This window comes from Bidens hawaiensis, unplaced genomic scaffold (assembly GCF_021521415.1).
Source record: "Bidens hawaiensis isolate Kalapana, Puna unplaced genomic scaffold, B.hawaiensis_p1.1 tig00006387_1, whole genome shotgun sequence".
Classification (NCBI taxonomy): Eukaryota; Viridiplantae; Streptophyta; class Magnoliopsida; order Asterales; family Asteraceae; genus Bidens; species Bidens hawaiensis.
In genome coordinates this window covers 1,052,426-1,069,093 of record NW_027491429.1, presented here as the reverse complement: position 1 = coordinate 1,069,093, position 16,668 = coordinate 1,052,426, and the positions used below count along the sequence as shown (strand labels likewise).

Sequence of the window (16,668 nt, the reverse complement as noted above, 5' to 3'; positions counted from 1 at the left end):
TGAAACTCTACCTTTAATGACGGACAGGGTTAACACTTGTTTACAAATACTTGGAACAGCACACACCTTATGTTATTTTAGGGAAAAATGAGTAACAAGTAACTATTTTAATTATGTTCTTTTCTTGGTTTCTTTAAACGTGTCCCATATATAATTAATCATATTTAGATAAAGTTATCAAGCATAAATCAGAAATAATATAAACTCTGTTTTTTTTTTTTTTACTTTTTAGTTAAAAAAAAAAGGTTGAATTGAATTTTCTGCTTTTTTTATTTCAGTTATAAGTTTTAGTCTTATGAGTTACTAATAGTTATCTTGAGTATTTCATTAACTACTGAATTTGCTTAAATAATGATAGGTGATGCCCATAGGATTTATAGAAAAAAAAATTATATGATTTTCAGTTCTAATATTATTATTTTTCTTTGTTCTTTACCTTTTATTAGTTAATAAAGTTTTTTTGCCATTCAAAAAAAATTATATAGTTAGAGTTATTTTTCAATAAATTAACAATAAGTTTTAAGGTGATAAAGGGTTATTTTTCAATGATTTTGCTTTATGTGATCTTTCATTCTTTCTTCATCTTTTAAATAGATATAAAAACTCAAATTCTAAAAACATGTTATATTTAGAGAAATATCTGATTTTGTGGTGTTGCATAAGAACAAAAAAAAATATATATACACAAAAAAAACATAGTAGTTTGAGAAACCCATGTTCTTGGTACGAGATGAGAGATTGGCAACCATGCAATGATGCAAAGCATTTGTTGGTTAAGATAAAGCTTATGTAGGATTGGTCGACATCAATATTTTTTGCACCAATAATAGATGGGGACACTTTGTAGATAAGATTTTGAAAGTAAAAGTGGTATAGGTTATAGGTACCCCCAAACAACATTTTTAATATTTATCTTCGTAAAAATTAATAATAATAAAAAAAGGTATTGCCATTTTCATTTTAAAAAATTAAATTAATCTTATCTATAAAGAAAATACTTATAAATCTATGGACATATTCGTCACACGGCCAATTTTAATAAACAGCTATGAGAATCTTATTATCTATACAGATGCATTGCTTAACCCACGTAACATGAATTAGAAAGAAAGTGAAGTAGACTGTTACATAACAACATTAGAATTTATTGTATAAGAACACATCCTTTAAGCTTAATATCAAAACCTACTAGTTTAGTTAAATAAAAGTTAAAACTTTATCAGTCACATACTTTTTTGAATGAGATATTATGTTTTAAAGGAACCAAAGAATACTAATTTCTGAAATTTATGAAGAAAAATATATAAAAATATTGTGATGTGGGTAATTTGAAAACTAGTGAGGGTAGAAAAGTAATTAAAGAACTTGCAATTGGGCTTGATGACACAAGTGGGTCCAGTAAGGACAGCCCACATGATGCCAAGATTTTATTTAATATGCTCACGAACAATATGTCCGGTGGGCCCAGGTTCGATGGACATGAGCTGTACCCCATTCAAACTTTGTGTTTTACCATCAATTTTTGATACATTTGTTTGCAATTTTTATTGTGAAATTGTTAAATCTTTGATAACTAGAGACTAGAGAGTGAAAGTTGTGTGTGATGAAGTTGAGTATGCTCACTCTTTGATGTTGCCTAAAACTTTGTTGAACGAGGTAACCTTGCCATTGAACACATTGTCATTGAGATTAAGCCACAATCTTCACAAGGTAGCGTAGATTATAGACAAAATCAATTTCATTTTCACCTTACTCGGGCTCCAAGCTTTTCTCATACATGATAAGCGATTTAATGTCAATAAAATTAACCAGAATAAGGATTTTGATCTTCCTAAAAACCTTTTTCCCAAACAACCAGCGTAAAAAGACAATTCACCAAAGTATGATCCGCATTCTCAATATCATTAGCTGATACTGGACAAGACGTATCCGGAAAATTCATGTCTCTAAAAGTAAGAGCTAATTTGGTTGGAACTCTACCTCGATTGCTCTCCAAATAAAAAAAAAGTTTACCTTGGACGAGACCCGATAGTTCCACTCAAAGGGGTGACGGAATACACGTCTTCCTTGATGTTGACGAAGCTGCTTCACTTCAAACCCACCAACCGTCCCATCCTTCCCACCCCACATACAACTATACAAGGCCGTCTCCAAGAGCTCGATGGTTTTTGTATGTCTTGCACGAGCTATAAAATTGGGCCTCAAATATATATTAAAAGAAGTTAACACTCATAAATATATATATAAAATATATATTCAAAGAAATTAAAAAACTTATGGCCTCAAACCTCGATGGGCCTTGCACGATTGCCTAGCGTGCACATGCTCTAAGCTGGCCCTGCCCACATATCTTCTTCATGAGACAAACACTGATAAGAGCCAAGAGGGAACATAGTGTCCAAGTTAAAACCATATCACGAATAAGAATTATATCACACATGTAATGAATGCCAATAACAATATGTTTGTTTTGTTGATAATTAAGACACATGTTTAACAACATATGTAGCTCTTAACGGGTAACAAAGCTCATGAAGAAGAGATGTTAACCACATAGCTTAGTTGTTATGTGTGGCAAAAGAACATGTCTTAACACTCTAATACAAGTAGTCATAATATGTAGCTTCTTAAAACTCTAATGAGATTGTAGACTTTTGATAGACATAGAATTGAATTATCAAACTTTTATATATGTATTAATTTTTTTCAAGGTAATCAAACTTTTATATAAAATCAAAAGTTTCAAGATTTTAAAGTTTTACGCAAACTTTCCTTTATCATTGTTTTAACAAAAACTATTCTAATCTAGTAATATTGGTGGTGTGATTCATGCATGAATTAAAATGTTGATTTTTTCTCTTGCATATACAGTTTCATCTTCTATCTTTTAAGTATTATCTTTATTTCTTGTTATTATCATTCATGGTCTTTGTTTGTAACCTTGTGTTGTGATGCTTGATCCATTCCTTCCCCCTTCTTATTTGTTGTTACTATGTTTATAAGTTGTGTTGTTCATTAAAATTGAAAACATACACATCATAAAGAACTATTATGCTAGACCAATATGCTCTCTGGCTTTGTTCAATACTCAAGACAGTTACTAAGAACAAAAAAACAGCCTTTTATATATGATCACTTAACAATAATATAAAGCATTTGTGTTATTTAAAAAGACTTAACATAAACTAATTTCCGAGCAGATATTTGTCACAACCCCATTGCATATAATTTGTTTAAATAGATGTTTACAACCGGAAACCCACATACAAATAACTTTTAACACATGTAACAAAAAGCTTATAACTAATACAAATGCTCTACTAAAAGCTTATTCTAACAAGACAGGAGTTGATGTGTTCACAGACTATATTATGGATGTGTGATCACTTTATTTCACAAGATGGATGGGAATGGGGTTTATAGATGATTTAATGTGTGATGCATATTACATATATATATATATATATCATGCACCGGTATGATACATATTAGCGGATAAACGAGGAGCAAGAAAGACTTCTAATGGTGTTGCTTTGCTGCCAGTTTGTCCCAAGCTTTCAGTCATATTAATTGGTTCATTTGATGGTTTGTTTATCACAAACTGTTGAGTCACAGTGGCTATTGCTAATGGTAAAGCTCGTAAGGCAAAGAAAATACCAGGGCACATTCTTCTTCCACTACCAAAGGGAATCAGTTCAAAATGATTTCCTTTAAGATCAATATCCTTGTGACTTGTCAAAAATCTTTCCGGCTTAAATTCATCGGGATCTGCCCAAATTTTTGGATCACGATGGATTTTCCATACATTTACCAACAAGCGTGTGCCTTTTGGGATATTGTACCCACTCACAACGCAATCCTCCATGGACTCATGAGGAATTAAGAGAGGTCCAGCTGGGTGTAAACGTGTTGTTTCTTTGACAACGGCATCAAGGTAAACAAGGTTTTTTAAGTCTGATTCTTCCACTAGTCTTTCTCTTCCAACATGCTCATCAATTTCATCCTGGACAGCTTTTAATGCGTTTGGGTTATTAAGTAGCAAAGATAAAGCCCATGTTAAAGTCACGGCTGTCGTATCCGAGCCTGCAACTATTATTCCCTGCATAATTGAAATGACCATTAATGTTGTTAGATGTGACTATGAGCTACATGGCGTTAAGTCAAGCAAATGATAGTATAGTAATTGACCAAAGGTTAATTAAGGGTTTACTAGGCATGTGGCTTTGATAATTGTATCATGGTCATAGCCTGAGAAATCATCTTCAGAGGCATCTTTAAGAACAGACATAAGAACATCCATGAAAACTTGGTCGCCTTCTTGTTGCTGCCTAGAGCTGGACTCTTTCTCTCTTTTCCGCCTATCTAACCATCCTTCAATGATGTTGTCAATTTCTTTACTTGTTATCTTCATCTCTTTCTCGTATCCTCCCAAGTCAAAACCCTTTGTAAAGGGAAGGAAATCCGATGCTACAAATGCACTTAACAACCCAAAGAATTTCCTTACCACATTTTGAAATCGAATTCCTTCTTCATCGTTGTGGTGGAACCTACGCCCGGAAACAATCCTGACTAGAAGGTTAATTACCAAGTTCCCAAACCATTGTTGCATATCCATCTTTACCATTTCCGAACCTTCAATATCTTTGTTTGTACGCCACGTCTCATAGATATCCTTGGTGGATGATCTAACTTCTGAATCTCGAACATGTCTAAACATCTCAACTCGTTTTTGAGAAAGAGTCTCAAGCATAACCATCTTGCGAACTTGTCGCCAATATGCTCCATATGAAGCAAATGCGAATGGGGCATAGTTATAGGCCATGATCTCTACCGCCTTTGATTTGGGTCGACCTGCAAAGGCCTTGTCGTTTGTAGTGAGGCACTCTTTAGCTATTTCCCCGCTACTCACAACCAAAGCTTGGTGAAACCCAAGCTTTATGGTAAAGATAGAGCCACATTTTTCTGCCATGTCACCTAAAACATGTTGAGGTAACCGAGGTCCACCTAGAAGATGCAGGTGTCCGATTATAGGCCATGCACCCTTTGCTTGAGGTGCCGCTCTATTCTTCGTTATGTTTGCCTTCTTTCCCCTTAAGATCTGGAACACCAACGCTATTACAAAAACAACAAGAATGGATGTTATAGTTCTTGAAAGCGAGAGAACATGTAACTCCATGCCTTTTGTATGTAAACCGAACTATGTATGGGATTACACAATTAATATCGGCCCTAAACAGGAGTATATATAGCTAAGCACGAGAATGTATGAGAAATAATATATAATTTCAATGGTCATCTAGATATAATCAAGTTCATATCTAATGTGGAAAATAGCAAATAATACTTTTCAGCTACTAGTAACTAACGTATGCCATGATGCACTGTTACGAACCTCGTTCGTTAATCAAATGGCCAAAGAAAATAGACGGAAATCCAGATTAGAAAATAGATAGAGAGTTAGACTAATTTTTCATAATTTCATTCATAATCCTACACATAAGAACTAGAGTTTTATATAGCCAAAATACATAACCGACCCACTACTCAATAACTATCATCACCCCTCCACTAAGTAACACAAATAAATAAAATATAATAAACATGACATGCATGTATTTAAAGTAGGCACATAACATGCACTTGCCTAAAAATCAACGGATTTTGTGCATTGAATATAAAGACTTTTAATGGGTTCCATTGTGTAGTTAAGGCCTTACGGGTAATGTGTAACACGGGTACTTCCTATACTAAATGAACGTTAAGTTTTATGATAAGTTTTTGTTAAGTTTTATGATAAGTTTTGGGTAATCCTATAATATAAACGTGGCATTCAAGTTTAGTGATGCCTATCACGTGCATACACAAGTTATACTTGTTCTTATTGGTTATAGTTATAACGAGTATAAAAGGAATTAATGTATTATTCGGTAAATTTTATTGTGTTATAACACGTCCTAATGAGTGATATTTGGGAGATACGTCAATACTATGTTGATTATTATTTGTAATGGGTCATAAATTAACCAGACTCGTATGACCAACGCACCTTCATTAGTGACTTTCACCGATAAACACACTCGGCGACTTACGAGCTATAAAAATAATAAAGCCTGCGCGCGAGGCGACTTACGAGCTATAAGAATAATAGAGCCTCCGCGCGAGGCGACTTACGAGCTATAAGAATAATAGAGCCTGCGCGCGAGGCGTCTTACGAGCTATGAGAATAATAAAGCTGGCGCGTGAGGCGACTTACGAGCTATGAGAATAATAAAGTTGGCGCGTGAGGCGACTTACGAGCTATAAGAATAATAGAGCCTGCGCGCGTGAGGCGACTTACGAGCTGTAAAAATAATGAAGCCTGCGCGCGAGGCGACTTACGGATCTATGAGAATAATGAAGCCTGCGCACGTGGCGTCTTACGAGCTATAAGAATAATAAAAGCTTGCGCGCGAGGCGTCTTACGAGCTATAAGAATAATAAAAGCTTGCGCGCGAGGCGTCTTACGAGCTATGAGAATAATAAAGCTGGCGCGTGAGGCGACTTACGAGCTATAAGAATAAAAAAGCCTGCGCGCGAGGCGACTTACGAGCTATAAGAATAATAGAGCCTGCGCGCGAGGCGACTTACGAGCTATAAGAATAATGAAGCTGGCGCGTGGCCTATGGGTTTATGAGGATTCCCGACCTTTAAGTTTGGCGCGTAGCCATATGGGATATTATGAGGATTCCCAACCTTTAAGTATGGCGCGTAGCCATATGGGATATTATGAGGATTCCCAACCTTTAAGTATGGCGCGTAGCCATTTGGGATATTATGAGGATTCCCAACCTTCAAGTATGGCGCGTAGCCATATGGGATATTATGAGGATTCCCAACCTTCAAGTATGGCGCGTAGCCATATGGGATATTATGAGGATTCCCAACCTTCAAGTATGGCGCGTAGCCATATGGGATATTATGAGGATTCCTAACCCTTAAGTATGGCGCATAGCCATATGAGTACAATCATGGTTCTTATCCTGATTTGGATTAGACTGTTCCTCATTTGTTGTGTCGCTTATGCGCGGCTTGCGCAAGGTCTTCTTTATTCTCACGCGCAGATGTGATGCGTGAGCGTGCATGATGCGTGAGCATCTGATATGCATGAGCATACGTGAAGCCCAATAACATATGTGACGCGTGAGCATATGAGATGCGTGAGCATGTGATATGCGTGAGCGTATGTGATGCGTGAGCATATGTGGTATGCGTGAGCATATGTGATACGCGTGAGCATGCGTGATGCGTGAGCATATGTGATGCGTGAGCATACGTGGTATGCGTGAGCATGTGATATGCGTGACGAGCATAGGTTTTGGCTTTGTGTCTTCATGAGCATGTGATATGCGTGAGCTGTGGCGTAGAGTAATCGCCGGGAGCGCGCATGCGACCCGCTGTGGCGCAGAGTAATCGTCGGGAGCGCGCATGCGACCCCCTGTGGCGTAGAGTAATCGCCTGAAGCGCGCATGCGACCCGCTGTGGCGTAGAGTAATCGCCGGGACCGCGCATGCGACCCCCTGTGGCGTAGAGTAATCGCCGGGAGCGCGCATGCGACCCCCTGTGGCGTAGAGTAATCGCCGGGAGCGCGCATGCGACCCCCTGTGGCGTAGAGTAATCGCCTGGAGCGCGCATGCGACCCGCTGTGGCGTAGAGTAATCGCCGGGAGCGCGCATGTGACCCGCCGTGGCGTAGAATGATCGCCGGGAGCGCGCATGCGACCCGCTGTGGCGTAGAGTAATCGCCGGGAGCGCGCATGCGACCCGCTGTGGCGTAGAGTAATCGCCGGGAGCGCGCATGCGACCCGCTGTGGCGTAGAGTAATCGCCGGGAGCGCGCATGCGACCCGCTGTGGCGTAGAGTAATCGCCGGGAGCGCGCATGCGACCCGCTGTGGCGTAGAATGATCGCCGGGAGCGCGCATGCGACCCGCTGTGGTGTAGAGGGATCGCCGGGAGCGCGCATGCGGAATCCGAAGTTGATCCACAGGGAGCGATTTTGATCCGCGGTGGCGCGCATGATCTAGAGATTTTGAATATCCACATCAGGTAGGTTTTATGTAAAACCAACAGATCTAATAGGATTTATAGATCTATGAATATGAAGTGTGACTGTTGCTCAAACGAACCCAGATCTGAGTAAATCATAACTAGATTTGGTATATTTCACTTAGAAAAAACACAGATCTAAGGGTTTTCCCCAAAAGTTCGGTGGTATTTCTTCCTGTATATTTCCAGATCTGGAAGTATTTTTAGATCTACGGATTTTTGGATTTCCATAGAACATATCTGAAAGAAGAAACCGTAGACCCGAGATATTGATGAACAGATCGGAGGGCCGAGATGATAGGCGAAATGCGGTTCATTGCCGTCCCACGGATGGCGCCAATGTCGAAGCACGAAATGAATCTGACCTGATCCATGACGATGTTTCCACGGATTTCGAGATGAACGAACCACGTCTTGATCTTCTTATCCGGCTGCTTGGGATCTGCAATGACTTTTTGGAGGTGTGGAGGTGACCGCTAAGAAATCTCGAGGATCTTTTGTTCACAGACACAAAAATATGGTGGTGGCTCTTATTGAGAATGACCAACCCCTAATAAGGAGGTGGAGACCTCCTTATATAGGGAGCCTCATGGCCACCATCATGGTACCCTAATGGGCCTAGCCCAGTTAGGGTTACCTTCACAAAACCCCCTCAGCCCAATAACATTGTATTAGTCCATATAATAAAATAAGCCAAACATAATAAATTTAGGGTCGTAAAACCGGGTTTAATACCATACCCCTACAGACGGGATCCACGGTCAGATTGAAACTCTTTGGTAACTTAATTCATATCTAATGTCAAAAATAATTAACAACTAATGTTTTTGAAATTAAATTGCTCTTTCGTAATTGTGAACTTACTAAGACAGTCGAACAAGTAATATAATGTGTGTGACAATTCTATAAAATCAACAAAGAAAACACAACTAACATATTTTTTCTATTATAACATCATGTCTCGATTTTTTGTAACATAAATGATGCTATTTTTCATCGTAACAAGTAACAACCAATCACCTTGAAAGTATAAGATATTATTATTCATTCTTATGATACGATGATATATGAAAATTCAACGATTAGATAACAGTCTCAATTTAATTCATATCTAATGTCTAATGTCTAAAAGACCAAATGGTTTGCTTTCATATTTCCTGGAAAATGCAAATTTAATAAACTAAAACACTTAAAGTTTAGAATAGAATATATGTGATTGTGCTCGACAAGAGATGACACTCCTTTAAGTTCCATATAAGCGTGTTTTCTCGTTGTACACCCAAACACAAGAATATCAGTTGGCCGTAGAGTAAACCTCTCTTTAAGCGGGTCTGTCGGAAAGTTCACAGCGGCCTCCTTTTTAGTAGGAATTCCTGCTCGTTTGAGAATTCAACAATTAGATAACGGTCTCAACTTAATTCATATCTAATGTCTAAAAGACCAAATGGTTTGCTTTCATAGATAAATATTTCCTGGAAACGTGACAAGACTTTTTGATTCTTTGAAAAAAAGCAAATGTAAAATTAATAAACTAAAACACTTAATAAAACTATTATACATTAAAGTTGCTTTCATAGATAAAGCAAATGTAAAATTAATAAACTGCTCGTTTGAGAATTCAACAATTAGATAACGGTCTCAACTTAATTCATATCTAATGTCTAAAAGACCAAGACTTTTTGATTCTTTGAAAAAAAGCAAATGTAAAATTAATAAACTAAAACACTTAATAAAACTATTATACATTAAAGTTGCTTTCATAGATAAAGCAAATGTAAAATTAATAAACTGCTCGTTTGAGAATTCAACAATTAGATAACGGTCTCAACTTAATTCATATCTAATGTCTAAAAGACCAAATGGTTTGCTTTCATAGATAAATATTTCCTGGAAACGTGACAAGACTTTTTGATTCTTTGAAAAAAAGCAAATGTAAAATTAATAAACTAAAACACTTAATAAAACTAACATTATACATTAAAGTTGCTTTCATAGATAAAGCAAATGTAAAATTAATAAACTGCTCGTTTGAGAATTCAACAATTAGATAACGGTCTCAACTTAATTCATATCTAATGTCTAAAAGACCAAATGGTTTGCTTTCATAGATAAATATTTCCTGGAAACGTGACAAGACTTTTTGATTCTTTGAAAAAAAGCAAATGTAAAATTAATAAACTAAAACACTTAATAAAACTAACATTATACATTAAAGTTGGTATCGGGGGAAATATACAATTGTATAAGTTTAGAGGAAAATATATGCAATTGTGCTCAGTAAGAGGGGGCATTCCTATAAGGGTTCACACACGCGTGTTTCCCTTTGCACACCCAAACACAAAAATTTCAGTTGATCGTAAAGAAGACCTCTTTTTAAGCGGACATGTCAAAAAGTTCACAGCTGCCTCCTTTTTAGTAGAAACAACTGCTCGTTTGAGAACATCTCTAGCAAATCATGTCTATATTTAAAACGAGGTAACTCCTTGCAATGAACTACATGTTCGCCAAACGAATTCAAACAAAACCCTGTGACAAATTGGGCAAGGATCATCAGCCGAAAACATGATGATCATTAACCAGCACTTAAAGATAGCTCGGTACTCCAAAGCTGCATATGCTGGCATAGTCCTTCAATGGGGATGGTCGTCACGAAATCCTAAGCTCGAGGAGCCCTATGGCATTCAAACACCATCTTGTTGGCGATGAGACAGATCAACTTCACTCTTAAACTCTAGACGATTCAACTAAATATGGCAACCGTTAAATCATGCTGGGTTTTAGGGAGGATGTCCTTATTAGAGAAACCGCTATAATCGAAATAAAAAGTGACATACGTAAATGATCCATCGCACACTCATAATCAGAGTCAGACTCATTAATACCACAACCCCAATTAATGTAGTCCTGCAACCCCCCAACAAAAGAAATATACAAACTAGTATTAGCACTCATATAACTTATGATATAAACCGTATTCACAAAGGCTTATGGTTTATTGTTAAAATCCGTACAATACAACCATAAGTCAACACGAATTCACCATTACAATCAATATAACAAAGACACTAAATCGTAAACATAATTAATTATCCCAAACAACAAGAATACCATTAACACATAGGTTAAAAAACTTGTTTGGTGTAAGAGTTAAAATAGTACTTATTATATGAAATGGGACTTGACAATTGTTGACAAAATTCATCTCTTAAAAAAATAAAAAATAAATAAATCATAAACTAAAATATCCAAAACAGAAAATTACACTCCACCCCCCAAAGATTAAACTTATTAAAAACCCACCCTTATATTATCCCCAATTTTATAAAACCCACCACCACAAAACACTAACTCACTCTTTACACCAAACAAACAAAACCCTAGCCTCCCAAACGAATCAACCCAAAACCCTTCAAATTCACACTCTATATTATCCTCACAACCTCTTCAAACCACTTATTCTTTCAATTTAGCCAACTGGGTGTGTAAAATTTAGGGTTTTTTGCAGATAAAAATGGCTGCTTTTGCTGAAACCCTAACGGCTGCTCAGATTTCACTTGCTAGTGTCGTCATGATGGTATGAATTGCTTAAATCTTTAATTTCTGGTTTTAATTTTGTGGGGTTTGTGAGAATTTTGTGTTTAATTGAGTTTTAATTAAGTGGTTATAGTTGATGTGAAATTTGGGGGGTTTTGGTTTTAGGGTTTGATATGTGAATCTTTGTGTTTTTTTGTTTTATAATTGTTGCTAGTGTTTTAATTACTGTTTAATTTCTTTTTGTATAGTTAAATATATATTTTTTGTGACTGTATGCACACCAAGTGTTTGATTATATGTTCAAGTTCATATTATGTTTTAGGTTTTGCTTTTATTAATTTGCTGCTGTGTTTGTTTGAAAGATTGATCTTTATTTTAGTGTGTTAAGACCTGGAAGTCGGTGTCCGTGAGACGCCAGGTTGGTGTTTGTGACGGTAAAGAATCGGCCCGTTGTGGGTGCTTTAACGTGTGGTTGTTTATTGTTTTTGGGGTTTTTGACTTGTAAATCATTATGAAGGTATACTTATCTTTCAGTTGGAAACAAGCTGTTAATTTTGTCAAACTTATAAAAAATAAATTATCGATAATTTGTGTATTTTCACAAGATTGAAGGTTTGTTTGCATTAAAGTTGCTAACTTTAAGTTTTAAAACGTAGTTTTACGTTTTCAAGATTTACGGTGTTTGAAAGATTTATGCTTTATAAGTCCGGTTTGAAGTAAAGTTTCATCTTTTGTCTCACATCTCAAGTCTTCTTGGTTCTCTTTAATTCTTCTTAAAGTTTGACTTTTATCTTTTATTTTGGTAGTTGACTGTTTGCGCTTTAGTGGTATTGATTTAAAGCTGCAAGCTTGTGTGTAATAGTGTGTTCCTTTGAGGTGTAAAGATTCTGTTACAGTATTACCATGCCTGCAAGAAGTTATAGTAATAATATGTGAATATTTCTTTTAATGATATTTGTCAAAAATTAGTGTTTTTTGGCTTATTTTTGAGACATCTTCTGCAATAATTTCATGGTTTTTGCTTAATAGTTATGATCGGTTTAGTGTCAAAAGATTTCTCTTTTGTTCGACTGCATATATTATTTATTTATTTTACTAACAATTGGTGAGTTTGCAGTTGCAGGCAGGATTTCTGCTTCAGTATGCCCATACTTTGCAACATTTGATTGCAGCTGATCAACGGTAACACTTGTTTCCATACGGTTTCTGTTAGGGGTCTGCGTGAAACTGTATTAACCGTACCATAACCAGAATAACCAACGTAACCAAACCGAAATAACCGCCTGTTTCGTTTTATGCTTTCTAAGTAAACCTATTTTCGGTTCGGTTTTGCTATAAAAAATTTTTTTTGAAGTAATTTATTAGAAAATAAAAAACGGTGTATCCAAAAAATTTATTTAATCATTTATTAACGATAAATATTTAGTCCCAATTTCATTATTTCGGCCACAAATTTTCAAACGCAAATGGTAAAACTGAAACCGAACTGAACCCGTATTGAAAACCGAAACCGTAAATTAGCAAACTAAACGGTTCAAATGTTCATGGGACCGTTTGAAGCACGAAATTTAATATGTTCACATAAATTTCAATTTTGCAGGCTTCTAGTTTCCATGTTTCACAAGAATGCCACAACCGAGCCCGAACCCAAAGACGGAAGTGACACCGAGGACGATGACGAGGACGACAACGAGGCAGGGGAGCCCGAAGATGACGCTGGCGACGAAGATTTTTCGGGTGATGAAAAGGAGGAAGAAGACGACGACGATGACGAGGGAGATGCTAAAGATCCCGAGGCAAATGGGAATCAAGGTAGTGACGATGACGAGGATGACGATGAGGATGATGACGAGGATGAGGATGATGACGACGATGATGATGGTGGCGAGGATGAAGAAGTGGAAGACGAAGATGATGACGAGGATGAAGAACCACCGGCGAAGAAGAGAAAGTGAAGATAAGTTGTTGAATGGGAATGTGTTTTTTATGTTGATGTGATGTTTATGTAGTAGGGAGGGTTTAACGATTTTAGTTTTGGTTTGTGTCGTGTCGATCGTAGGATGTTAGACAAGTAAACCCTTTGTGGTAATGGTTATCGTGTTTTTATTAAATTCGGTGTTGTAGTTGTTTATCGTGTTAATGTGTTTCGTCGCTTGGTTATAAAATTTATGTTTGGTTCAAGTCAGGTCACATAAAAATATCTTTATTATTCGCTATAGAAGATTATTCAAGTCAATATGTGATGATGAAGATTCTAAGGATCAATAATCTTTTTCAGTAATGCATAATGCATTTCTATATTCTATAAATTTGAAAAATCAAGTTTTAGTCAAGCTAAAAATAAAAAAAGTTTCATCCAAATAATTAACTAACTTTCAAGAAGTCAACCTTAATCCATCTTTTTTCGAATGATGTTAGTCTGGCTGACAGGTCCCCATAGAGAAGCTCTAGTATCATCCACTTCTTATCTAAGTTTGAATCTTGTTATAGTGATGTTCTCTCCGGTAAGTGGTATACACTTGTGAGAATTGAACTCACGACCTTCGCAGAATGACATTTTATGGAAAACCCCTGACCACCCGAGAAAGCTTGTGATGGCATCCCTAATCTATATATACAAGTTAAGTTTCAAATATTATCTACAAAGTAATCAATCTAAAAATTTAACTAAAATAAATCAATATTCAACCAAGGCAATATTGAATATTGGGCAGCTATTGCAAATAGTTACTCTTAGAAAACATTGGGCCTCAAAATTTGGAGCTCAAAGTTGGTGTTTTTTTTATCGATGGGCTTGTGCCACCAGTGCTTAGACCACTTTGGGCAGCTGAATGAGTTTATGGGCTATCAACAGTCAACACGAGGTGAGATACTCTACTGAGTACTGACTACTAATGAACGGGTACTGGTATCGGGACGGTAGTGGGGTTGAAGGCAAAATTCAAGAAATGCCTATACCGGTACCAAAAACTAAAAACTTGAATTCGGTATCGACAGTACCAATTTGATACCGGTACTAGTATCTGTTTCGCTCATCCTGCTATCGACTACTGAGGGTGTGTTTGGGATTCCTTATTTTCCTCTCCTTATGACTTATGAATGTTGAATAAGTCAATTTTATGTTTTTAAAGTGTTTAGGAACACATAAGGACTTTTAGGTTTCTCCTTATCATCAAGGCTAAATAATGGGTTTTCAATAAGTTAGGATTTGGTAACTTATCTCCTTATAGGTTTAGAATACCCATTCCACCCAAACACTTTTAAAAAACAACTTATTCACTTATACAAAAATGTCCTTTTTGGTCATTTACATCACTAAGTTAAACCGAACACTTTTTAAAATACAATTTATTGACTTATGTTAATCCAAACACTTTTTTGAAAACTCCTTATTAGAAAGTCATAAGTCCTTTTTCACTTATAAAAAAACATTTTCATCCTAAATAAGGAATCCCTGAGAATATGAGACCATGAAAATTCATGCTTATTTCATGAGTTAGTTTAAACATACATAGAAAAACATATATTTTTTAAAAACAAATAAACTATATAGAATTAATTTTATATTCTTTTAAATATCGAGCCACCCAAAACATAATTACCCCTCAAATATCCCAAACATTAAAAATTGCTATATATATTATAAATTTAAAAGCAATTAAAAACAATTTTAATTTAATAATCATTATATGTGTTCAAATCAAATTTATAGTTTAGCATTTCTGTTAAATGAAAAATATATTTTAAGTAGGGAATGATGAGAACTTGAGAACCACATGATTCAATATCATATATATTTCTCTTATTATTCTAGCTCAGGCGTGTGGACAACCTTTTAGAAACGGGTTAGCTGAACCCATATTAATTTCTTTTTAGTGTTACATATTCATGTATTTTGGCATTGCATTCTTAGAAATTTTGACATTGAACCCTTAGAAAACCCAAACTTAGATGATAGAAAATCGGTCGTCCCTCCATCTAAATGTTTCGAACCCGTAAACAAATATTTCTGGCTACCTCATTGTCCTAGCTTAAAATTGGTTTTATGAGCCTAGGGATTGTTATGACGAATAACTTAAATTTGAGCCAATTCTAACACTATCTATTTATTTTATCTGTGTTCATAGTGTTATTATAGACTCTCATAAGTTGTAGATAATGTGTTTAGACATCATTAAATAAAATATAACACACTTTATAGTAAGATATACCTTATACTCATATATTTTATTGACGGAAGTACAAACAATTACCAAATTTATTGATAATTATGTATATTTATATATTTGACAAACAATAATTCAATCGGAACATCCAACATTTTCTCTCGTAATTTTATATGTAATTGTCACCCTTGCACCATCTCTAGTCCCACACTACCCCCACCCCACCACCTCATTAGTTGTAGTCGTTAGTACTTAGTACTATCTAGCAGGCGACACGTATTCTCATCCTTTACCCGCAAGTTTATGTATTAATCACGAAACAAATTTATATCAAAGATATTCTAGTAATCTAGGACACTTTTCCGATTATTAATATAACTAAATAATACTCGTATCATATTTTATAGAACAAGAATAATAAAAGAAAATAAAAACATTAAGTGTGGGCCAAATTAAACAAAAAGCAAGACAAAGGATTGGGCGGTGAAATGAACAAAACCTTTGCTTCAAGAGACCACTTTGTCTCTCCTAACGTTTTCAGCATCAAAATCGACAACATGTCTTTGTCACCAATTACCCTTTTGGTACATCTTTGACTTTTGAACATAGGATATTTTCTTTTTATTTTATGTTAACAACTCTATTTATTTTTTCAAAATCACGCTTAGATAAGTTTTTAACAATCACATGAACACGTTTAGTTAAATGAGTTGTGTTGTTGTGAGTAGGTTGACCTACTAGATACTTTGGTTAAGTTGTTTAATTTTGTGATTGGTTACTTTAATTAGGTTATCTTTAAAAATATGTCTTGACTTAAACTGATTAAGTACTTAATGTCAACGTTTAAAAGATAAAAGAGGTGTGTAAAGTTTTATAATGTATATTG

General features: G+C 35.7%; 2 protein-coding genes across 2 annotated transcripts; one reads left to right on the top strand and one right to left on the bottom strand.

The window, feature by feature from the left end:
• Positions 1-3,459: 3,459 nt before the first annotated feature.
• Positions 3,460-5,336, bottom strand: LOC143632291 (cytochrome P450 CYP82D47-like). The gene is made up of 2 exons (XM_077100846.1): positions 4,211-5,336; positions 3,460-4,099 (listed from the first exon to the last, which is right to left on the bottom strand). Exons 1-2 carry the CDS (start codon positions 5,174-5,176, stop codon positions 3,467-3,469), a joined length of 1,599 nt encoding a protein of 532 aa, XP_076956961.1. The 5' UTR covers positions 5,177-5,336; the 3' UTR covers positions 3,460-3,466.
• A 6,019-nt stretch (positions 5,337-11,355) lies between these two features.
• LOC143632290 (uncharacterized) lies at positions 11,356-13,760 on the top strand. The gene is made up of 3 exons (XM_077100845.1): positions 11,356-11,656; positions 12,734-12,798; positions 13,217-13,760. Exons 1-3 carry the CDS (start codon positions 11,594-11,596, stop codon positions 13,569-13,571), a joined length of 483 nt encoding a protein of 160 aa, XP_076956960.1. The 5' UTR covers positions 11,356-11,593; the 3' UTR covers positions 13,572-13,760.
• The last annotated feature ends 2,908 nt before the right edge of the window (positions 13,761-16,668 follow it).

Bases quoted from the DNA above. Each gene is read 5' to 3' on its own strand.
- LOC143632291 (XM_077100846.1), bottom strand. From the start codon at position 5,176: ATGGAGTTACATGTTCTCTCGCTTTCAAGAACTATAACATCCATTCTT. The intron at 4,100-4,210 runs GTAAACCCTTAA...TCAATTATGCAG, and splicing joins TTATCAAAGCCACATGCCTA to GGAATAATAGTTGCAGGCTC.
- LOC143632290 (XM_077100845.1), top strand. From the start codon at position 11,594: ATGGCTGCTTTTGCTGAAACCCTAACGGCTGCTCAGATTTCACTTGCT. The intron at 11,657-12,733 runs GTATGAATTGCT...GTGAGTTTGCAG, and splicing joins TTGCTAGTGTCGTCATGATG to TTGCAGGCAGGATTTCTGCT. The intron at 12,799-13,216 runs GTAACACTTGTT...TCAATTTTGCAG, and splicing joins TTGATTGCAGCTGATCAACG to GCTTCTAGTTTCCATGTTTC.